Below are 19,112 nucleotides of genomic sequence, written 5' to 3' on the forward strand. Positions count from 1 at the left end.
ACATCTTCCCAAAAGTGAAACCAAGAATAAACAGAAGAAGCAAAAACCAACTCAGATCTTTTCAACATTTCTTAAAACATTTGGGGGGTTTCTTGGGAGAAGGATGAAATATTGAGATCACATGTAACATTAATTCATGGGAGTCTTCCTATTGAGAATTGTATGTAGGAAGACAGGGTTTCTGAGCTATTTTTTGTATCATGGACTGCTTTGGTAGTCTAGTGAAGCCTATGGATCACTCCCCCCTTTTTTAAATATCCAAAGAAAAAACTAACTTTCATGTAGAGGCTAGTGAAAATAAAGATGCAATTATTTTTTTCTTATCCAAATTTATAGATCCTCTTAGATCTGTCTACAGACCTACATGTGCCAAATTTAATGAACCCTTATGCCAACACTAAAAATAAAATTATTCAGTGTTTTCTCATAAAAGTCTATTATTCTAATCAATAAAAATAGATAATATTTATTCTCATGTTTGTGTAGAATGAATACAGAAGACAAAGCATCTTTTTACTTGAATTAAATAACCCAACTTTGTGGCAAATTTTTAAATGGTCTCAAGAAATGCTTCTTTTTAAAAATTTCTTTGATCACCAGTACTATACTGTTGAATATGAAGAAGGAATAAAAAGTAAGATTGTAGCTGGGGATTGCTTAGAGGAGTCATTACATTCAATCTATTCAGCTCAAAAATCTATTGTCCCAAAACCTGTTAACTTTTAGTCATCATATTTGCTGTAACTTCCTAGTTACAGTGCTGAAATGCTTCTTCTAGCTAGGCATGTTACAACCTTATCAACAAGGTTGGGATGTATCTGAATTCCTAAGTTTTTGTGACCACATTTACTACCCCAATAAGATGGAATAACTTTGGACTTTATTTTATTTGGGTAGAGAGGCTTCTTTGACCATTCTCAACAAGATCTATAAAAATTTTTTCCCATGGAGTTCTGTAGTTTCCCTCTGGGACACCCATACAACTCTTCCTTATGGCTTACAGATGAGCTATTTGACTTTCAAAGAACTGGACTCATGGGATGTATGGGCTTTGCCAATACAATAGTGTCGAGCTGTCAGCATTATCCAAAAGTGGAATAACACTGAAGTCCCTATAGCCACAGAGTGGAGCAGTGACATTCCCCCTCTATCTCTTTCTGGGCATTGCTTACTGAAAGGTATTGGAGAGGGGCATAGGCTGCCCCAGATAGCAGAATGCCCTTTATCTCCTCACTCTAGCAGCTGTCACTCTAGGAAAAATTAATAAGAGTACGTGGTAAAATCTGGGAACTAGTGGGCAGCTTAGAGTACACAGGGATCATGAAAAATAGACTTCTGTCTATGCAAATTGGGTCATTATGTGTACAGAATTATTTATAGTATGCTAAAAAGGCCTATCTGCTCCCTAAATATCTCTTCCATCAGCCTCCTCTAGTATCTGAAATACTTATCACTTAATTCAATTCTGAGTTAAAGCTCTCTCTATATAGAATAGCTTAATAAAATTCAAATCTATTCCTTGAAAGGGAAAACATTAGCACGTATTAATAATTTACCTAGCAAAGACCAATGGGATACCAGACAGGTATTTAGTGGGAAAAGGTTGATCAGGTTAAGGTCCTTCTGAGGGCAAGAGATCCAAGTGCTATACTACAACTGAGACTACAGGAAGACACAGGTAAATAGCAATTGAATAAATATTTGTTGAATAAATGAATGAATGAATGAATGAATGAATGGTAACGGTGTGAAAAAGAATTAGCAAAGCTAAAACAATGTCTATCTCAAAATTTCACCTTGGGCTGGCCCTGTGGGTCAATGTAATCAAAGTCTTCCCACATATGGCAGGAAAATTGATGGGAAAGGGCCACCAGTGACATGGATATAAAAAAAATAGCAGCATTCTGCTACAAGGAGCCTACTAGAACCTCTTAAGCTAAGTATATTTCCCTGAAAGAGAAAAAAATTAATTCTTGTTTGGCTTTGATATTGTACAAGAATAGCTCATCACATTACATGGTCTTCACTGGCCATATGAGCCATCACCTCAATAGACCTAAATGGAGAATCCTGTTATATAAAAAGCTATTCATTATTTTAGTTGCCTCACATGTCATTGGGGTTATTTTTCATTTCTGAATAATGATATTGCCTTTAATACCTGCAAAAGTAGAGGTGGAGCTCTTTTGAAGCAACCTTTTCATATCTTACCTGTAATTCCTAACTTATCTGATTTGGCAAGACACAAAACAATTTATTGAGGCACCAATTAAGTCTGAGAAAATGGGGAATTCTGAGAAACAGGTTTGTGGGGGAAGACCTGTGAGTCAATGAGGACTGGGAGTTTCATTCTCCAAATAAAAACCTTGTGGGAGAAAAATGTCCATTTTTAATCAGTTCATGAGTGGGATAGTCAAATTATAGTCCAACATAATGTGTCAAATAAAGACATTTTATTCATTAGGAAAATCTCATCTCTAGGATTTACAAAATACCTTTATTTTTCCATTAACATAGCAAAATTGCCACCATGTCCTTAGGTAAGAAAACTCTATTTACCAATATAAATCAGACCCTTTTCTGCAATTTTTAGAAAGTTTCCTAGAGAACTGAGTCCCACATCCAGTATGTGTTAAAGGCAATATTTGAATCCAGGCCTTCCTGACTCTGAGGCGTGTCCTCTGTCCTCTATGTCACTTTGCTTCTCAGTGCCAGATAAAACTTAGAAAGATACATTGAAGACAAACTCATAATACTTTTTAAAAAAAAGATATATGCTATGAAAGTTCAGTAATGATAATAAACAAATCTCTTAGATACACACATGTTCTCAGTTTTCCCTCTCTAGCATTTTCTTTCTGTAATCACTAGGAAAACATCTACTTACCCATGGTTAGGAATCAACCATATGGGAAAAATGGCAGCTAGAGTATTTTTTTCCTAAAAAAATTATGACAAGATGGTGGGCTTTTAAATATTCCACCTAGATAGACTTTGGTAGTTATATTATTGCATGAAAATTAAGACTTCATCAACAAATTACCCTGCTAGCTTGCATTCTTCCCCATTTCTATGGGTTTCTTTGAGCTAATCAACAAATAAGAGCCATAAAAATGAATCTAAATGGCACCATGTTGTTTTATGGGCCAAAGCCAGGAGCAAGGGTCAGAAAAGCAGAAAGTTTATTCAGTTGTAAAATGGCATTATTAATATATGGCTCTGCTTCTCAGGAAGTATTTATTTCTAGTAATAGCAAGATCTCCTTTATTATAGATATATTATTTAATCTTCTTGATTCAAAGGCTTATAAAGAGGATTGCAGATCATCCTCAACTTCTTTGAATAATGTACTGACATATTTACAGTGGAATTCATAATGACTGGTGCTGAGGGACAAAGATAGAACCCATGTTAAAGGTTTTAAAGGTTTTCTGCATCATGGCAGGAAGAGACATAGGACATTTCCCTATGTTTAGAGGAAATGTGATCTAACCTGCCATATTATTAAATCCACAAGCTGGCAAGTACTATGTTGTAGGATTTTATTCTAATAAAGGAAATGCTTGAAGGTCATCAGAAAAGTATATTTTGCCTTCTCCTACCCTCAACTAACTCCAAATTGCATTACTATTCTCAAAGTGCTTAGAGACACTTTCTATCTCCTATGGAAGACTTGAGAATGTTAGTGCAAAATCTGGAAGAACATTAAGGCAGGAACCATTTAGTGGTGTCAGTGTCTTGAGAACACTTCAGCACCATCATGCGGAACAGCGGCATTGTAGTGACCAAAAAAAAAGTCTCCATGGCTAAGGTATGAGTTTGGTTAAGAAGTGGGAAGGGGCTTTAGAACCAATGTCCAGAGCTGAGTCTTTGGTGAAGAGAAACAATCCCAAGCGATTGGCACTTGTGAACACCCCATACACCCCTCTTAGAAGTCATAGGGTGACACAAAAACAGTGATCTTAGACACGTGGTTCGCCTGGAAGGTACGATCCAGATACTCTGACATGTCAACATCCACCTCTAATGTCTGTGGCCCTTTCAGGCTTTGGACAAGGATCAGTTCCCCAGTCTGTCTATCAGAGCGCTGCATGACAAAATGTCCCCTGCTGTTTCCTCCTACAATCCCAAAGCGCAAACTATCGGGCCCTGGTCTGCCAGGAGCTGAAGCTGTAGCCATGCGAAACAGCGTGATTGGTGTCTTCAGACTGGAAGGTAGTGCAAGATAGTGAAAAGAGATGGTCTTCGGAGCATGGTGGCAAGATTTGCTGTCCATGGGACAGGGGTTGCGTTCACATTGGCTGTAAAACAAAGGAAGGGTGAGGTTTTAAGACCCAGGAGGAGTATTTTTATCCACAAACACACTATGATGGATTCTCAAAGCATGATTTCCCTACACCATTCTCTACACATTCTTATTTTGTTGTAACCTGTTTGTATCCCAACCACTCATTCCAGGGAATGGTTATCCAAGGGGCTTTCGATGGTCAGGTTTCTACCACACCTGCATAAGTATGAATTGGACACAAATATAGTCAATTCCATTAAAGGAGTAGTGGAGTGAAGATGTCCCTTTGATTCCTCATCTCTTCACTGATTTATCAAACACAGAATTTATCAGATGTTATCAGGAATGATATATTCCCTATGCTTTTCATATATATTATATTTCCCTGAAAAATATAGCTTGTGTGAAATACAGATATAGCCTATAGTCAATATTATTTTACATTGGCAATATGACATGTACCATACAGTGTTGGATTTAACACCCCAAAGACTTACGTTAAACTTTTCCCCTGATATGAAGTGTGGCCATGGACAAGACACTAAATTTTTTTTGAGCCCTAAGTAACTTTCTAAAGAGAGCTGGCATTTATAGAGAGCTTTAAGATTTACAAAACATCTTAAATGTTATCTTCACAATAACCCTGGAAGGTAGGTACTATTATTACTCCCATTTTATAAATGAGGAAACTGAAGCAGATGGTGGTTAACTGGCTTGCTTAGTATCACACAGCTAGAAAGTATTTGAAGCAGGATTTGAACTTATATCTTCCTAACTGCAGGTTTAGCACTCTATCCACTGAGCCATCTAGTTAATTGCCTTTTGGGATAAGAATTGGACCTGTGATTTCATCAGCATAGGGAATTCTCAGAAGAGGACACTACCTCTGCTAATGCCAGTTGGCATTTTCTCTGCAACTTACAGCCTTAGAGTTGCTGCCTAAATTATTAAAAGTTTAAGAGATTTGTCCCAGAGCACATAACAAATATGGGTCAGAAATCTTAAACCCAGGTCTTTCTGGCTTTAAGGATACCTACCTTTGTAGGACTATAAGTTTAGATGGGTTGTAATCTACCTCAATAGAATTCTTCCTTCAACAAAACCACAATTCCTTGACAGACTGACATAATATGTCTGTATGCATGTATATTTTCCTTTCAAAGGGCATCATTTTATAAGCACAATCCATATTCAAGAGTGGTCTATATTTGGAGCACTACAGTAAGAGTAATTTTCAGATAACTGAATTTTATTACTTTACTTTTCTATTTCTCTTATATTGGATTAAAATCTATATTAATTTTCTTTCCTTTATTAAACAGATGATATTTTTGTTTAATAATAACCTTCCTGGTATTCTTACTTTTAGGCTTTCCCCAACCCAAACCCTTCTCATCAGTTATATCTCTCTGTTCCTGTTGGTTTCCTGTTTAAAAATCTTTTCATTGACTTCTATCGTCTAATAAATAAAATAGAAACCCCTTAGCCTAGCACTCCAGGACCTCCATAATCTAATTTATTCATTCATCTACTAAATTCCCACTATGTGCAATGTATTGTGCTGGGCCTTGAGGGAGATACAAATATAATCATCCTTTTCAGGTACCATACTTTGTCCATCCCATGTCCCAGTCAAACTAGGTCCTGCTCTCTCCTAACTATTCTCTTTTTTATTTGTTCACAGAATCTCTTTTGTCTGGAGTATACTCTTCCTTACTGCCCCCCATCTTCACCCATTAAAATCTTTCCCTTCAATCAAGGCCCAGTTCATACTATTTTTTTCAAAGGATCCCCCACAAATTTTGCCAGATAGAAATGATCTCTCCTCCCTCAAATTCTTCACATCATTTTGGATTTATCACATTTGAATTTATAGTATGCATATTTGTGTCAAAGTCTTATCTCTTTTACTAGATTATAAACTCCTTGAGGCCAGGATATATGCCCTGATCCATTTTTGCATTCCCAGTGTCTGGCATATAGTAAGCAGTTAAAAATTCTTGGTAGTTTGATATTTTCACTCCCAGTGCTTGGCACATAGTAGATGCCTGAGAAATGTTGGGTTGAATTGACTACTAAATCCCAATTTTACATTTTCACAGTGACTCTAGGTTATTGCTATTGGTACAACAAAAATTACTGTATTATATTATGATTTAATTGTCTTCAGAGACCTTTTTACTCTTCGTTTTATATTTTCAAGAATTTAAGAGCTGGACAGGACTTTAGAGATCATCTGGTATAATATAATATAATGACTATTTCTGGATGGTTTGTGACTGCTAGAAGTATGATAAATACATTAATAATTAAAAACTATTCCTTTGAATCTTAATAATATAGCTATAATAGATATGTAATAAATAAACAACATATCTATAAAATGTATGACCCCAAAGTACACATTTATGTATATATGTGTACATTTCTTCTCTGGAAAGGGGACTTTTGGGACATGCCACTAAGGCACTCTATAATACATTGCTAAAATCCTATTGTACTACAGCAATAAGATTCAAAATACACTTACTTATTCTTACAAGCATCTATCAGACAAGAGCTACTAATCTCATTTTATAATTAGAAACACAAATATTCAGGGAACATAAGTGACTTGTTCCAGTTTGCTCTTTTAGCCAATGGTGGAAATGGCTAGTTGTCTGGATTGCCAGCTCCACAGATTTTTCTCATTAGAAAACGTTGCCTCCCCTGAGCCCCACTGAAGAGCTAAAGACCACTAAAAAAAGACCTTTGGTCCTTCTAGGTTAAAGTGACCCCATAATGGAGACATATCACTTTACTTACAATGAAGATGTTTTCACATAGCTCACATTACCACTACTTTTTGGACACTCAGGATTGACACATTGAAAGCTGCCACCTGTGTTAATGCATGTGGTCCCCCGGGTACAGGTATGCTGGGAATCTGCACACTCATCAATATCTGTAACACATAGAGAGAAAAATAGCAACAAGAAAAAATGAAGAATCAAGATTTCTCTCCAGTATCAGACAAAATTTATGGGAATTTCTTTTCTTCCTCAGATTGTAAGGAATTGAGAGGATATACAGGAAATGAAGGATTATATTTGCTGATACTTCTCCCAGACCTATATTTTTCTTTTCTTTTATAATTATAATTTATTCATTTAACGTTCATTTAAAAATGAATTCCAAATTTTATCCTTCCCTTAATGCCCCCTATTAAGAAGGCAAGCAGTATGATATATATTATACATGTTGAAACCATGCGAAACATATTTCCATATTAACTATGTTGCAAAAAAACCAAAATATCAGGAAAAACAAAGATGTTTCAATCTGCACTCAGAATTCATCAGTTCTTTCTCAGGAGACAGATAGCATTTTTCACCATGGGATCCTTTGAATTGTTATGTATCATTGTTTCGTTCAAAGTAGCTAAATTTATAGAGTTGATCATCCCTACAATATTGTTGTTACTTTGTACAACATTGTCCTGTTTCTGCTCACCTCACTTTGCATCAGTTCACATAAGTCTTCCTGGGTTTTTCTGAAACTATCCTCTCTGTCATTTTTTTACAGCACAATAGTATTCTTTCACAATCATATACCATAACTTGTTCAGATTGTCCCCAATTGAATCTTCTCAATTTCTAGTTCTTTGCCACTACAAAAAGAACAGCTATAAATATTTTCATATATATATATAAGTTCTTTCCTTTCTCTTTGTCCTCTTTGGAATACAAACCTAGTAGTTACATTTCTGGGTCAAAAGATATGCACAGTTTTATTGATTTTTCTGCACAGCTGCAAATCATTCTCCAGAATGGCTGGGTCAGTTTACAGTTCCATCAACAGCACATTAATATATATTCACATCTCCTTCAGAATTTATTATTTTTCTTTTCTGTCATGTTAGCCAATCTGATAGATGTGAAACAGTACCTAAGAGTTATTTTAATTTGTATTTCTCTAGTCAATAGGAAGTTAGAGCCTTTTTCCATATAACAATCGATAATTTTGATTTCTTCATCCCAAAACTGCCCATTTATACACTTCAACCATTTGTTAATTGGGGAATGGCTCTTCTTTTATCATAAATTTCACTCAGTTTCCTATGTATTTGAGAAACGAGGCCTTCAGAGATGTACTTTTTTCCTCCATTTTCTTCCTTTCCTTCTAATTTTGGTTGTATTGGTTTTGTTTGTGCAAACCCTTTTTAATTTAAGGTATTCAAAATTATCATTTTACTTCCCATGATACTTACTGTCTCAGTTTTCCTATATCCATAAATGTGACAAGAGACCTTGATAATTTACATCAAATGCTGTCTCAGATACTCCTTGATCTTTCTCTCTAACAATACATTCTCCAGATGAAGTTACTTATCCAAAGTCACACAATTATTTGGTGGTGGAGCAGGGAATAGAACATAAATTTTTGATACAAAGTGCAGTGTACTTCCTGTTTTATCATGCCATCTCTCTAACCCCTTGATTTTGCATTTGAAAAAACAGTTCTAAGAAACTGAACTGTCTTTCCTGAGGCTGCACAGTAAGTGAATGAGCAGTTTTATTGTTGTTCAGTCATGTTTGACTCTTTGTGATGTCATTTAGAGTTTTCTTGGCAAAGATGCTGGAGTAGATTGCCAATTCCTTTTCCAGCTCATTTTACAGATGAAGAAACTGAGGCAAGCAGGGGAAAGTGACTTACCCAAGGCCACATAGCTAGAAAGTTCTGAGGCCAGATTTAAACTCAGAAAGATGAGTCTTATTGACTCCAGGCCCAGCACTCTCTCTACTATATCACTTAGCTGCTGCTAGGCAAATCAAGTATTCAAATCCATATATCCTTGGCAGTAACCAGTGCTTTTTCTATTATGCTATAGTATATGCCACAATATTACTGTGCAATTTGCTTGTCTTATCTGCACCTTCATTATATGCTGTAGCACTGTGTTATTGGAATTTGGGGATTCTTTGGGGTTCATTTGAGCCTTAAATATTTAGATATATGACAAACTTCCTGTGGACGTTTAGGGGATTTTGAAACTACATTTCCCATGATTCCTCTTAGGAAGGAAGTGTGATTACGTAGAGAACTGTACAAGACTCCTGAGGTGATTGGGAGATGCTCTCTTTCCTTAGAAGCAGCCAGGTGGGAGAAGGTAATGGTGGGTGATTTGAATTATATCTTAACAGGCACGTGGTCTTTCTTAAATTTACCAATATGGCTTTAAATAAACTATTAATACTTTTGATTATATCCATCTATATCCATTTTATTTGTAACAGCACATAATCCATATATATATATATATACACATATATACATATATAGTAAATTCTGTGAGGATACCAGGATTATATTTTCTACTTTTTAGATATCCCTGTTGTTAATGATTATAATAATTTTGGGTATAAAATATTCATGATATATTCACCTGGCCAAATTTATGATAAGTCTCTCTAAACTGAAGGCTATAGATTTAGATACCTCAGAACTAGTCCAATACCTTCATTTTATAGGTAAGGAAATGGAGAACCACCAAGTAAAGTGACTTGCCCAAGGTATTTAAGTGACAGAGATAGGATAGGATCTGAACCCAGATCCTCTTTCTTAAATCTCAGAATCACAGTTTGAAAATTGGAAGGGAACTCAGTAGCCATCATCTTGTCCAAATGACACAAAAAGGTTATCTCACCATAACATACACAACAACCTCTGTTTTAAGACATCTAATCATGAAAAAACCCATTTAGGACAGCTCGAATTTTTAGGCAACTTTTTTTTGACAACAAACTAAAATTTGCCTCTTCGTAACTTCCACCTATTATTGTTCCTGGTTCTTTCTTCTGAAGCCAAACAGAAAGTCTCATCCTTGTCCATCTGATAGCTCTTCAAATAATTTTATACAATGTCCCTCCTGAGTTTTCTTTCCCCCCAAGTGAAACATGTTTACTTTCCTCAAGCAGTTCTGATTTGATGGATTCAAAACCTTCTCCCATTCTAGTGTCTCCTTGGGACACTTTCCAATTTATCAATATCCTTCCTAAACTATAGCTCCCAGGTCTGAACAAAATACTCCAGATTAGGTCTAATCAAGGTGGAGTATATTAGGAATATCTCTTCAATATTTCCAGAAGCTATTCCCCTCTTAATGCAACCCAAGATCACATTAGCTTTTAATTTTGGAGGGGAAGAAGGTGGTCACATCACACACTTGACTCATATGGGGTTTGCAGTCCATTAAAATATTCAGGTCCTTATCAGAACGACTATTGTCTATTTCTGTCCCTGCTCCCCTCTCCTCCAGCCCTTATGGTTGTGAAGCTGATATTTTGTCCTAAAGTACAAGACTTTATTTTTATCTCTATTGAATTTCATCTTGAATTCACCATCACTGGTTTGGTACTTAAGCCTGTCAAGACTGGATCCTGACTCTGTCATCTGGTATGTTAGCTCTCTCTCCATTTTGTGTCATCTGAAAATCTGATGACCCAGTTCTCTTTCCACTGTATTACAACTTCTGCTGGCAAGGCTGGTGCTCAGAAGACAGACTGTGGAGCCCATCCCAAAGAACTTCATGATACAGATGTAACAGAATTATCATTACAATTTAGTATTATTAGCATTCTATTCTAATTCTAATGAAGAAACATCTCTTTTTCCTTTCCTCATAGCATTATTTTTCACTCATAAATTTGCAATACTCATTTTATTCTGTCTAGCTACAATTTTTTTTATTTTTTAAATAAATTTTGAAACATTAGGAAACAACTTAAATTCTAGACCCTACATTCTACTAGCAGTGAAGATAGCAAGTGACAAATGGGTATTACTGAAGTTAAACCTTCAGCCTCTCTGTTTCTAGTTGACACATTCTCCTACTACTTCTTGTGTCCAGTTTGGCTAGGAAGACAGTACATCTGTTTTACTGTACAGTTCTGCAGTGTACAAAGGACTGTCTTGCATGGTGAGGTTTACAGAGTCTGTTATCAGTGCCCTCTAATTTCTCATTCTGGAAGGGACATTTGAGGACATCTAGTCTAATCACTTCATTTAATAGGAATTAGGAAACTAAAGCCCAAGGAGGATAAGTGACATCATCAGAGCAATAGTCCCTTTCGGTTCTCCTTTCTCTTCTTCATATTATATTATCTCCACTGTCCTCTAGGAAAGTGATGTCCAAGTAGGGATTAGGACTCTCTAGGAAGGTCATGGTCTGACCTCAAAGAATTTATGACCAACCAATTTGAGTGAAAATAGGGGTTACATCCCACCCTGCCTGAATTTGCCAACCACAAGGTATATTATTATTATTATTATTATTATTAATTATGGGATTATCTCCAGCACAATCATATCTACTCATATTCCCTACCCCTCCTCTAGTGTGCAAGCTTCAAACCTCTCTCTTCAGAGCCAGGGATTAGCTCCTTAGAGAAATTACAATCTTGAAAATAGTTACATATTTGAAATCTTTTGTTCATGATGTTTTTTACTTCTATGACACAACCATGGAGACTGGAATATTGAGAGGCTATATCTGTAAAACTGATCTCTCCCTCCCCATTCCTACCCCCATTTTTTTCCAGTAACTAGAAAGTTGAAACAGTAGAATTAGGATTGAAGTAGAGGTCTTCCAATCTGCTCTGCAATCTCTCCCCTGGTTCCCAAAAAAAGGTCTTTTTGATAAGCAGGACATAACTCACCTTCACAGCTTTTTCCATCCTCAAGGGTCCTGTAACCAGTTGGGCAAGAGCAGCGGAAGGATCCTGGGGTGTTAATGCAGTTGTGCATACAGAGTTGGTTGGCCCCTTCCAGCTTGTAAACCTCACATTCATTCACATCTGTGGAAAAAACAAATTACCCACCACCCACAATCCACTTCCATGAATCTGGGGCCAGTGCAATTGTAATGGCCTTGGCCATTTATGTCAACTTACATCCTGGAAGTAGAAGTAGGAGTATGTCATCTACTAGCTGTTGCCACTTCTGCCTGGTGCAGAGGTTTTATACCTTGCATTTAAAATATATTTATTGATAAGTATTCTTTGATTAAACAACACTCCTTTGTAATCCTCTGAACTTTATTTTATAAATTTAAGTACATTATTGTGAGAAAGGATCTATAGACTTCACCAGACTGCTCAAGGGATCATGACATAAAAAGAGTAAAGAACTCTAGACCTCGGGAATATTCTTGAATACTGCTATTGGACCTTTGAGGAGCTCCCAGGCTGGAATGTAGTGACTTTTGATACATAGGAGTCCTTTGCTGGAGGCTGAACTAACTTTTCACAAGGAGATCTTTAGGAGGTTCTGATGAGTTTTGTGTTTTTATCTCAGAAGCCAAAGGGACGACAGATATAAGGGTGTGGGGTGAAGAGAACAAGCCTGGAAACAGTCAGTGGGCTGGAGAAGAGGACAATTCTTTCCACTCATCTGTTGGGAGGTAAAGCTGACTCAGTGCCCTCCCAGGCAGGCTGTTGTTAACAGGCAGTGAAAGTACATGCATTTCTCAGCATGCATGCCACCATGTGGGTGTGTCCCTGTTTTGTAGCTGGCAAGTTTGGAAATCTCAGAGGGCATATTATCTCTAGCTAACTTAGGCTCCTCTACACCAAAGCAAAGTAGACTGAGAATAAGAGACTTTGGAACCCTTAGCTGTTTCTTTGAAAAGACTTAACCGACTCCTACCATTATGGGAGGGGAGAGAATCCATTTAAACAGTTGTAAAATGAAAGAAAATCTTAGAGTAGTAGCTCTTTTCCAAGTCCAAGTCCCCTGGTTCAGCAGACTGTGCAGGAAAAGGAGATCCTGGTGTCAGTGTGGTACAAGAGGGGACAGGAAATGGAACAAAACATCAAAGAATAGCAGTGGTGCCATCCTGCTGCCACTTCCCACATAAATGGAGATTTGGTCTCCATTGCACAGAGAAAATATAATGGGGACTTGATAGCTATACCACTATTATAATCAATGTACATTGTATATATAATTCAGTCTTCCTCAAACTCTCTATAGATCCTTGGGCATGGTGCTAAGTAGAGAATATCCCTGTGGAGATGACAGTGAGAAGAGCGGTCCTCTACACAGTCACAAGGAAGCTTAAAAGAGGGGAAGGCTTGGAGAAAGGAGAGAGATTATGTGCTCTGTTTTAGAAATACTGATTTTGAGATGTCTGCAGGACATTCAGTTCAAGATATTGAAGAAAAGACAATTGTTGGTGCAAAGTGACTCAACTCCTTGTTTCATTAAGGCAACACCACCATGGAACAAGCACTTTCCAAACACAAAGGCAACATCAGAACTCATTTAGTTGAATCGGGTTCCTTCTTCTGCCTGAGTCCCTCCTTGGTGGTGGCAAGGACCATGGGGAAGCCTGTGTGTTTTTTCAATCCATTGAAACCCAGAGTCTTCAAAGAGTATTGAATACTTAAAAGTAGTTTGAGGTCAGCCTCTAATCTGGACCCTAAAGGATAACCTGAGCACTTACCCTGGCAGATGCTGTTATCTGCTGTGCCTTTCATGTGGAAGCCCGCCTCACAGCTGCAGTGTTGAGTCCTATCCACCTTGGCACAGCGTGGCTTTCGACTAAAGGCAGGATCATTGGTCACACTCCATTCAGGTGCCGCTGAAGAGAGAAATATCAACTTTAAATCTTTCTTGGGGTATTTTGCCTTGGGTCTGTGGGAAAGTGCCGTATTCTCAACAGTATAGCGAAGGTTAACCAAGGAGCTGAGACTGGGAGTCAGCAGGGAAGTGTACTGAGCAGCAGTGTGCCTTAAAGCAAAGAGTAAGGAACTTGGACTCAGGAAAGATGCAAGTTTGAATCGGGCTTCTGACTCTGATTTGGGACTATAATTGTCACTTAACCCCTCTGAGACTCAGTTTCCTCATTTGTAAAATACAGATAATAATACCTATAATTCATGTCACTAGAGCTAGTGAGAGAATAAAATGAAATATTGGATGTAAAGCAAACCTTAAAGTGTCATAGAATTGTCAGCGGCTCCTATCACTATTATTGTTACTGATGTTGTTATCTCATTCTTCTCATTTTGTTCAGGCAGGATGATGATGATGATTGTTTTTAATCTTGTTCTCATCTTTGTTTATGGGATTTAGAGAAATAATCTTGGAATAATGTATTATTCTATTTTTTCCCCTTATGCTTAATATTCCATGATCAGATGAATAAAATGACTGGTTTTTAATAAATGTATAAATTTAATAAATGAATAAATGTATTGGAATGTAAGCTCCCTCTGTAGGCTCACTTAAAAGCATCTTCTGGCCAACTCTAGTAATGGGGAAAATCATTCAGATGGCATGTATTTTGTCTTGGTCCTACATGGTTTTTTATTCATTTCCCCTAGGTCACTATATTTTGAAAGCTTTTCACTTTTCATAATTTGGTCACCATATCATGGACATCTTTTTTAAATGCTTTTAACTTTTTATAGATCAATGCTATTCCAGAAGATTGTAGGCAATAGTTTTGCCTCTGATAATTGTCTAGTGCTAGTACAGCTTTTTTTGTTGAATTCTTAAGAATATTTTGAGTTTTTTTATTTGTATTAAAGAGATTTGCTATTGATTTATAAAGAATAGTGAGCTTATGTAAAATTCTGATGAAAAGCTTCTTATGGTACTAAGTTTTTATAATATGCAGTGATGTGGCACACAGTTTCTACCATTTCCTTGCATAATCTGTATCAATCAATATGTCCAGACTCTTTGAGGATATCCTTTGTATAATATTTCATTGGAATACTCTGACCCTATATCACTATCATAAACCTCTCAATTTCTGTAAATAAATCTGTTTGCTCAGCCATTTCATCAGTGTTTCTAGGTGAAGTTCATGTGGATGAGTGATTAAAGCATGTTTGATTCCTTTTCAAGGGAGTTCAGATAAAAATGGTCCTTGGACAAGCCATCGTCTTGCTACTCTTCTTTTCTACTTCATATTATGCAGACTATTATACAATGGAGAAAATAGCTGCTTTTTAATAACTGAATAAAAGTAATAGGATGCTTTACCCAGTAAAGCAGCTGGGTAGCTCAGTGGATTGAGAACCAGGCCTAGAGACAGAAGGTCCTAGGTTCAAATCTGGCCTCATGCACTTCCCAGCTGTGTGACCCTGGGCAAGTCACTTGACCCCCATTAGGGCAGCTGGGTAGCTCAGTGGATTGAGAGTCAGGCCTAGAGACAGGAGGTCCTAGGTTCAAATCCGGCCTCAGCCACTTCCCAGCTGTGTGACCCTGGGCAAGTCACTTGACCCCCATTGCCCACCCTTACCACTCTTCCACCTATGAGACAATACACCAAAGTTAAGGGTTTAAAAAAAAAGTAATAGGATGAAAGTTTATCTTTTGTAAGCTCACTGGATGCACCCTAGGGACATCTTTAATAGAAGGCCAGATGATAAGGATTATATTACTTTATTTTTATCTCTCATATGTTTCAGTAAGATTCAGATAAAAATAATCCTGGGATAAGTCATTATCCTGCTATTATTATTCTATATTCAATGGTCCACAGACTATAGCATAGGTAGATAAAATAACTGTTTTATGGTTGAATAAAAAGGGATATTAGGATGTAAGTTTGTCCTCTTTAGGGGAGAGAACAAGCATTTATCAAGCATTTTCCATGCACGAAGCACTGCTAAACCCTCTACAAATATTATCTCATTTGATTCTCACAACAACCATCTGATAAAGGTGTTACTATCATCCCCATTTTAAAGTTAAGGAAACCGAGAGAGAGGAAAGTAAAACAACTTCCCAAGGGCCACACAGCTAGGAAGAATCTGAGGCTGGACTTGAACTTACAGAGCCAGCTCTCTGCCTATATCATCCCGATATCATCCTCAGAACAAAACCATTAGCAGATAGAGCAACAAGGATGGTATATGCTTCATTCTCTTCCCATAAACTGCACAGTCTCTAAATTTTGAAAAGTTTTCATTGCATGTAACTTGGGGATCATGAGCTTTTGGTATGGTGCCATCTTATTAAAATGTTCTTAAGCTTTTATGGATCAATGTTTTAGCTGAGCAGTTTTAGGGAATGGCTCATAGTGTTCATAAACCAGTTTCATTTTAGTTTCGTGATTGAGTTCTTAATATACTTCAAGGTCTGTCTTTGTAGTATGAGGATTCATTATCTACTAGTCTTTAAAAGACGGTACACTTCTGAAATATAATTATAGGCATCAGATCATGTATTGCTAGATAAATGGTAGATATTGAATACTTACAAACCTGCAGGGATGTGTTGCACAGTTTTTAGTAAACCCTGGACACAATCTGCCTTGATCACCAAGTCTGGGTTCCTCTGGGACAATAACCTTTCCATGGTTCCCCACGGTTCCTGGTTCTGAATTGCATTTATAATATACCCTTCTTGTTTCCATAATCAAATCCACATGGTCTAGTCATTTGTGGTCTGCTTGTCAGTATACTGTTGGCTAAGTTCATACAGCTTTCCCTCAGAAGGTCTTTTTGATTTCATTCTTGGACCTTAGCTGTTTCATAGGCTCCTTCCAGAGATAAATCACTTTTGGTTTCATTCAACAAATGCAATGATTTGTACCTGTTACTCAGCAATTGTTTGCTCTAAGAATGTTTATCCATCTTCTTATTCCTTTTATGGCAAGGAAACAATAATAACATCTCTGTAGCTACCTCGGTGTTTTTTATTAATATTGAATAGGTTTTTGTTGGGATAATTTCCAGATTTGTTAGGATCTATTTTACAGCGCCTATCATGTATATTAAGAGTGTTATTCTCTTCTGCCTTAGAACCAATACATACTATTGATGCTAAGATGAAGGTAAGGGTTTAAAAAAAAAGAAGTGTTATTGCATAGATGTTAATTGCTTTAAATGCATTTTTCTGATTTTTTCCTGGATTTCAGAATCTCTGTAAATCACTTGATGCTTTCAGCTATAGACTTCTTTTGGGCAGCTTTATATTCTGACTTGCATGTATTACTTTCATCTCTTGGATTAATGTGACCTCCAGTTTCAAGCTTCGAACTTTCAGTCTCTATATTGTCTCTATATTTTCTTGATATATGTTAGGAATTTCATGCTTATCAGGTCCAAGTGATATTTTGATATCATTGGAGAAAGATTCCACAAGCAACTAAATTGTCTTTTTGGTAGAGGCAGGTAGGTGGCTTAGTACATAGAATGCTACGGTCAGGGAGACCTGAGTTCAAATTTGGCTTCAGACATTTACTATTTGACCCTGAACAAATCATTTAATCTTTGTTTGCTTCAGTTTCCTTATTTGTAAAATGAAGATAATAATAGCACCTGCTTCCCAGGATTGTTACCAGGACTAAATGTAATGCCCAAAGTAAAACAATGTCTAGACATAGTAAGTGCTATATGAATGTTAGCTGTTATTATTATATAGTGTGATATCATTAATTGGATGTTTTGATCCAACTGCTTAAAATTTGAAAGCTGTACTTGCTTCTATTTTGGAGATATGATAATGGAATTAAGACTAGGCAGGACTATAATTGGTTTCAATTGATATAGAGTAATATACCCCATTTAAGGTGACTTGTTCTTGATTTTATTATGTTGGTGTTACATTTTAATTAGGGAACAATTTTCCAAGTGGGCAACGAATATTTTTATATCTGATATTCTATGGACTATTTCACAACTGCTTTTGATAGCTATTGTTTTTGCTATTCTCCTTTATCAGTGGAAGATCCTGTGTTTTCCCTTGGGAAGTACAAGCTCCTTTGGAGCAACTCAGTGGCTCAGTGGATAGAAAGTCAGATCTGGAAATGGGAGGCCCTAGTTTTAAATCTAGCCTCAGACACTTCCTAGTTGTGTGATCCTGGGCAAGTCACTTAACTTCAATTGCGCTAACCCTTTGTGCTCTTTTGCCTTGGAACTAATGCTTTAGTATCAATTCTAAGACAGAAGGTAAGAGTTTTTTTTTAAAAAAAAAGAATGCAAGCTCCTTGATAGTAAAGATTATATTCCTGCCTTGATAGTAAAGATCTGTATATTCTGCATTGTATTTCTGTATTTGTGTTTAGAATAGTTCCTAGTATTTTGCAAATGCTTGTTGACCTATTGACTGATTTCTGGGTAGAGATGTTATGAGTTTTTCTTAGGTTAAAGCTATCCAGCACAGTGGAATAAGTTAATATGATCAATATATGAAAATCAACAAATCAAATCAAGAAATATTTCTTGAATTCTGAACCCTTGAAAAATGTGGAAGGCATACGATGCTAGACAATACCTAAATTCACCACAATAATGTGGATAGCCAAACTGGATGTGCTGGGCTCTTTTGGCAAAAAGACAGACTATGCGATTCTTTAGATTTGACTTGTGATCTTTGAAACTTCCTTCCTTCCTTTTTTTTTTTAACTTTACCATCCACCTTAAAATCAATTCTGTGTATTGGTTCTAAGGCAGAAGAGTGGTAAGGGCTAGCAATGGGATTTAAGTGACTTGCCCAGGGTCACACAGTGTCTGAGGCTAGATTTGGACCTAGGACCTCCTGTCTCTAGGCCTGGCTCTCAATCCACTGAACTTCCCAGCAACCCTTGAAACTTCATTTCTTAAAAGCTCTCTCTCTCTCTGTCTCTCTCTCTCTCTCTTTCTCTCTCTCTCTCTGTCTCTCTCTCTCTCTCTCTCTTTGTCTCTCTCTTTGTCTCTCTCTTTGTCTCTCTCTTTGTCTCTCTCTCTGTCTCTCTCTCTGTCTCTCTCTCTGTCTCTCTCTCTGTTTCTCTGTTTCTCTCTCTCTCTGTCTCTCTGCCTCTCTGTCTCTGTCTCTGTCTCTGTCT

At 36.9% G+C, this 19,112-nt stretch overlaps 1 protein-coding gene across 1 annotated transcript in view; it reads right to left on the reverse strand.

Moving 5' to 3' along the window:
- Positions 1-3,724: 3,724 nt before the first annotated feature.
- FBLN7 (fibulin 7) overlaps positions 3,725-19,112 on the reverse strand; it is an 80,435-nt gene continuing 65,047 nt past the window's right edge. Inside the window, exons 5-8 of the mRNA XM_044660773.1 lie at positions 13,773-13,910; positions 11,986-12,123; positions 7,094-7,232; positions 3,725-4,301 (exon numbers count right to left, since the gene is read on the reverse strand). Coding sequence (XP_044516708.1) covers positions 3,929-4,301; positions 7,094-7,232; positions 11,986-12,123; positions 13,773-13,910 — 788 coding nt within the window. The 3' untranslated portion in view covers positions 3,725-3,928. The remainder of the gene's footprint in view (positions 4,302-7,093; positions 7,233-11,985; positions 12,124-13,772; positions 13,911-19,112) is intronic.

This window comes from Gracilinanus agilis, chromosome 2 (genome assembly GCF_016433145.1).
Source record: "Gracilinanus agilis isolate LMUSP501 chromosome 2, AgileGrace, whole genome shotgun sequence".
Taxonomy (NCBI): domain Eukaryota; kingdom Metazoa; phylum Chordata; class Mammalia; order Didelphimorphia; family Didelphidae; genus Gracilinanus; species Gracilinanus agilis.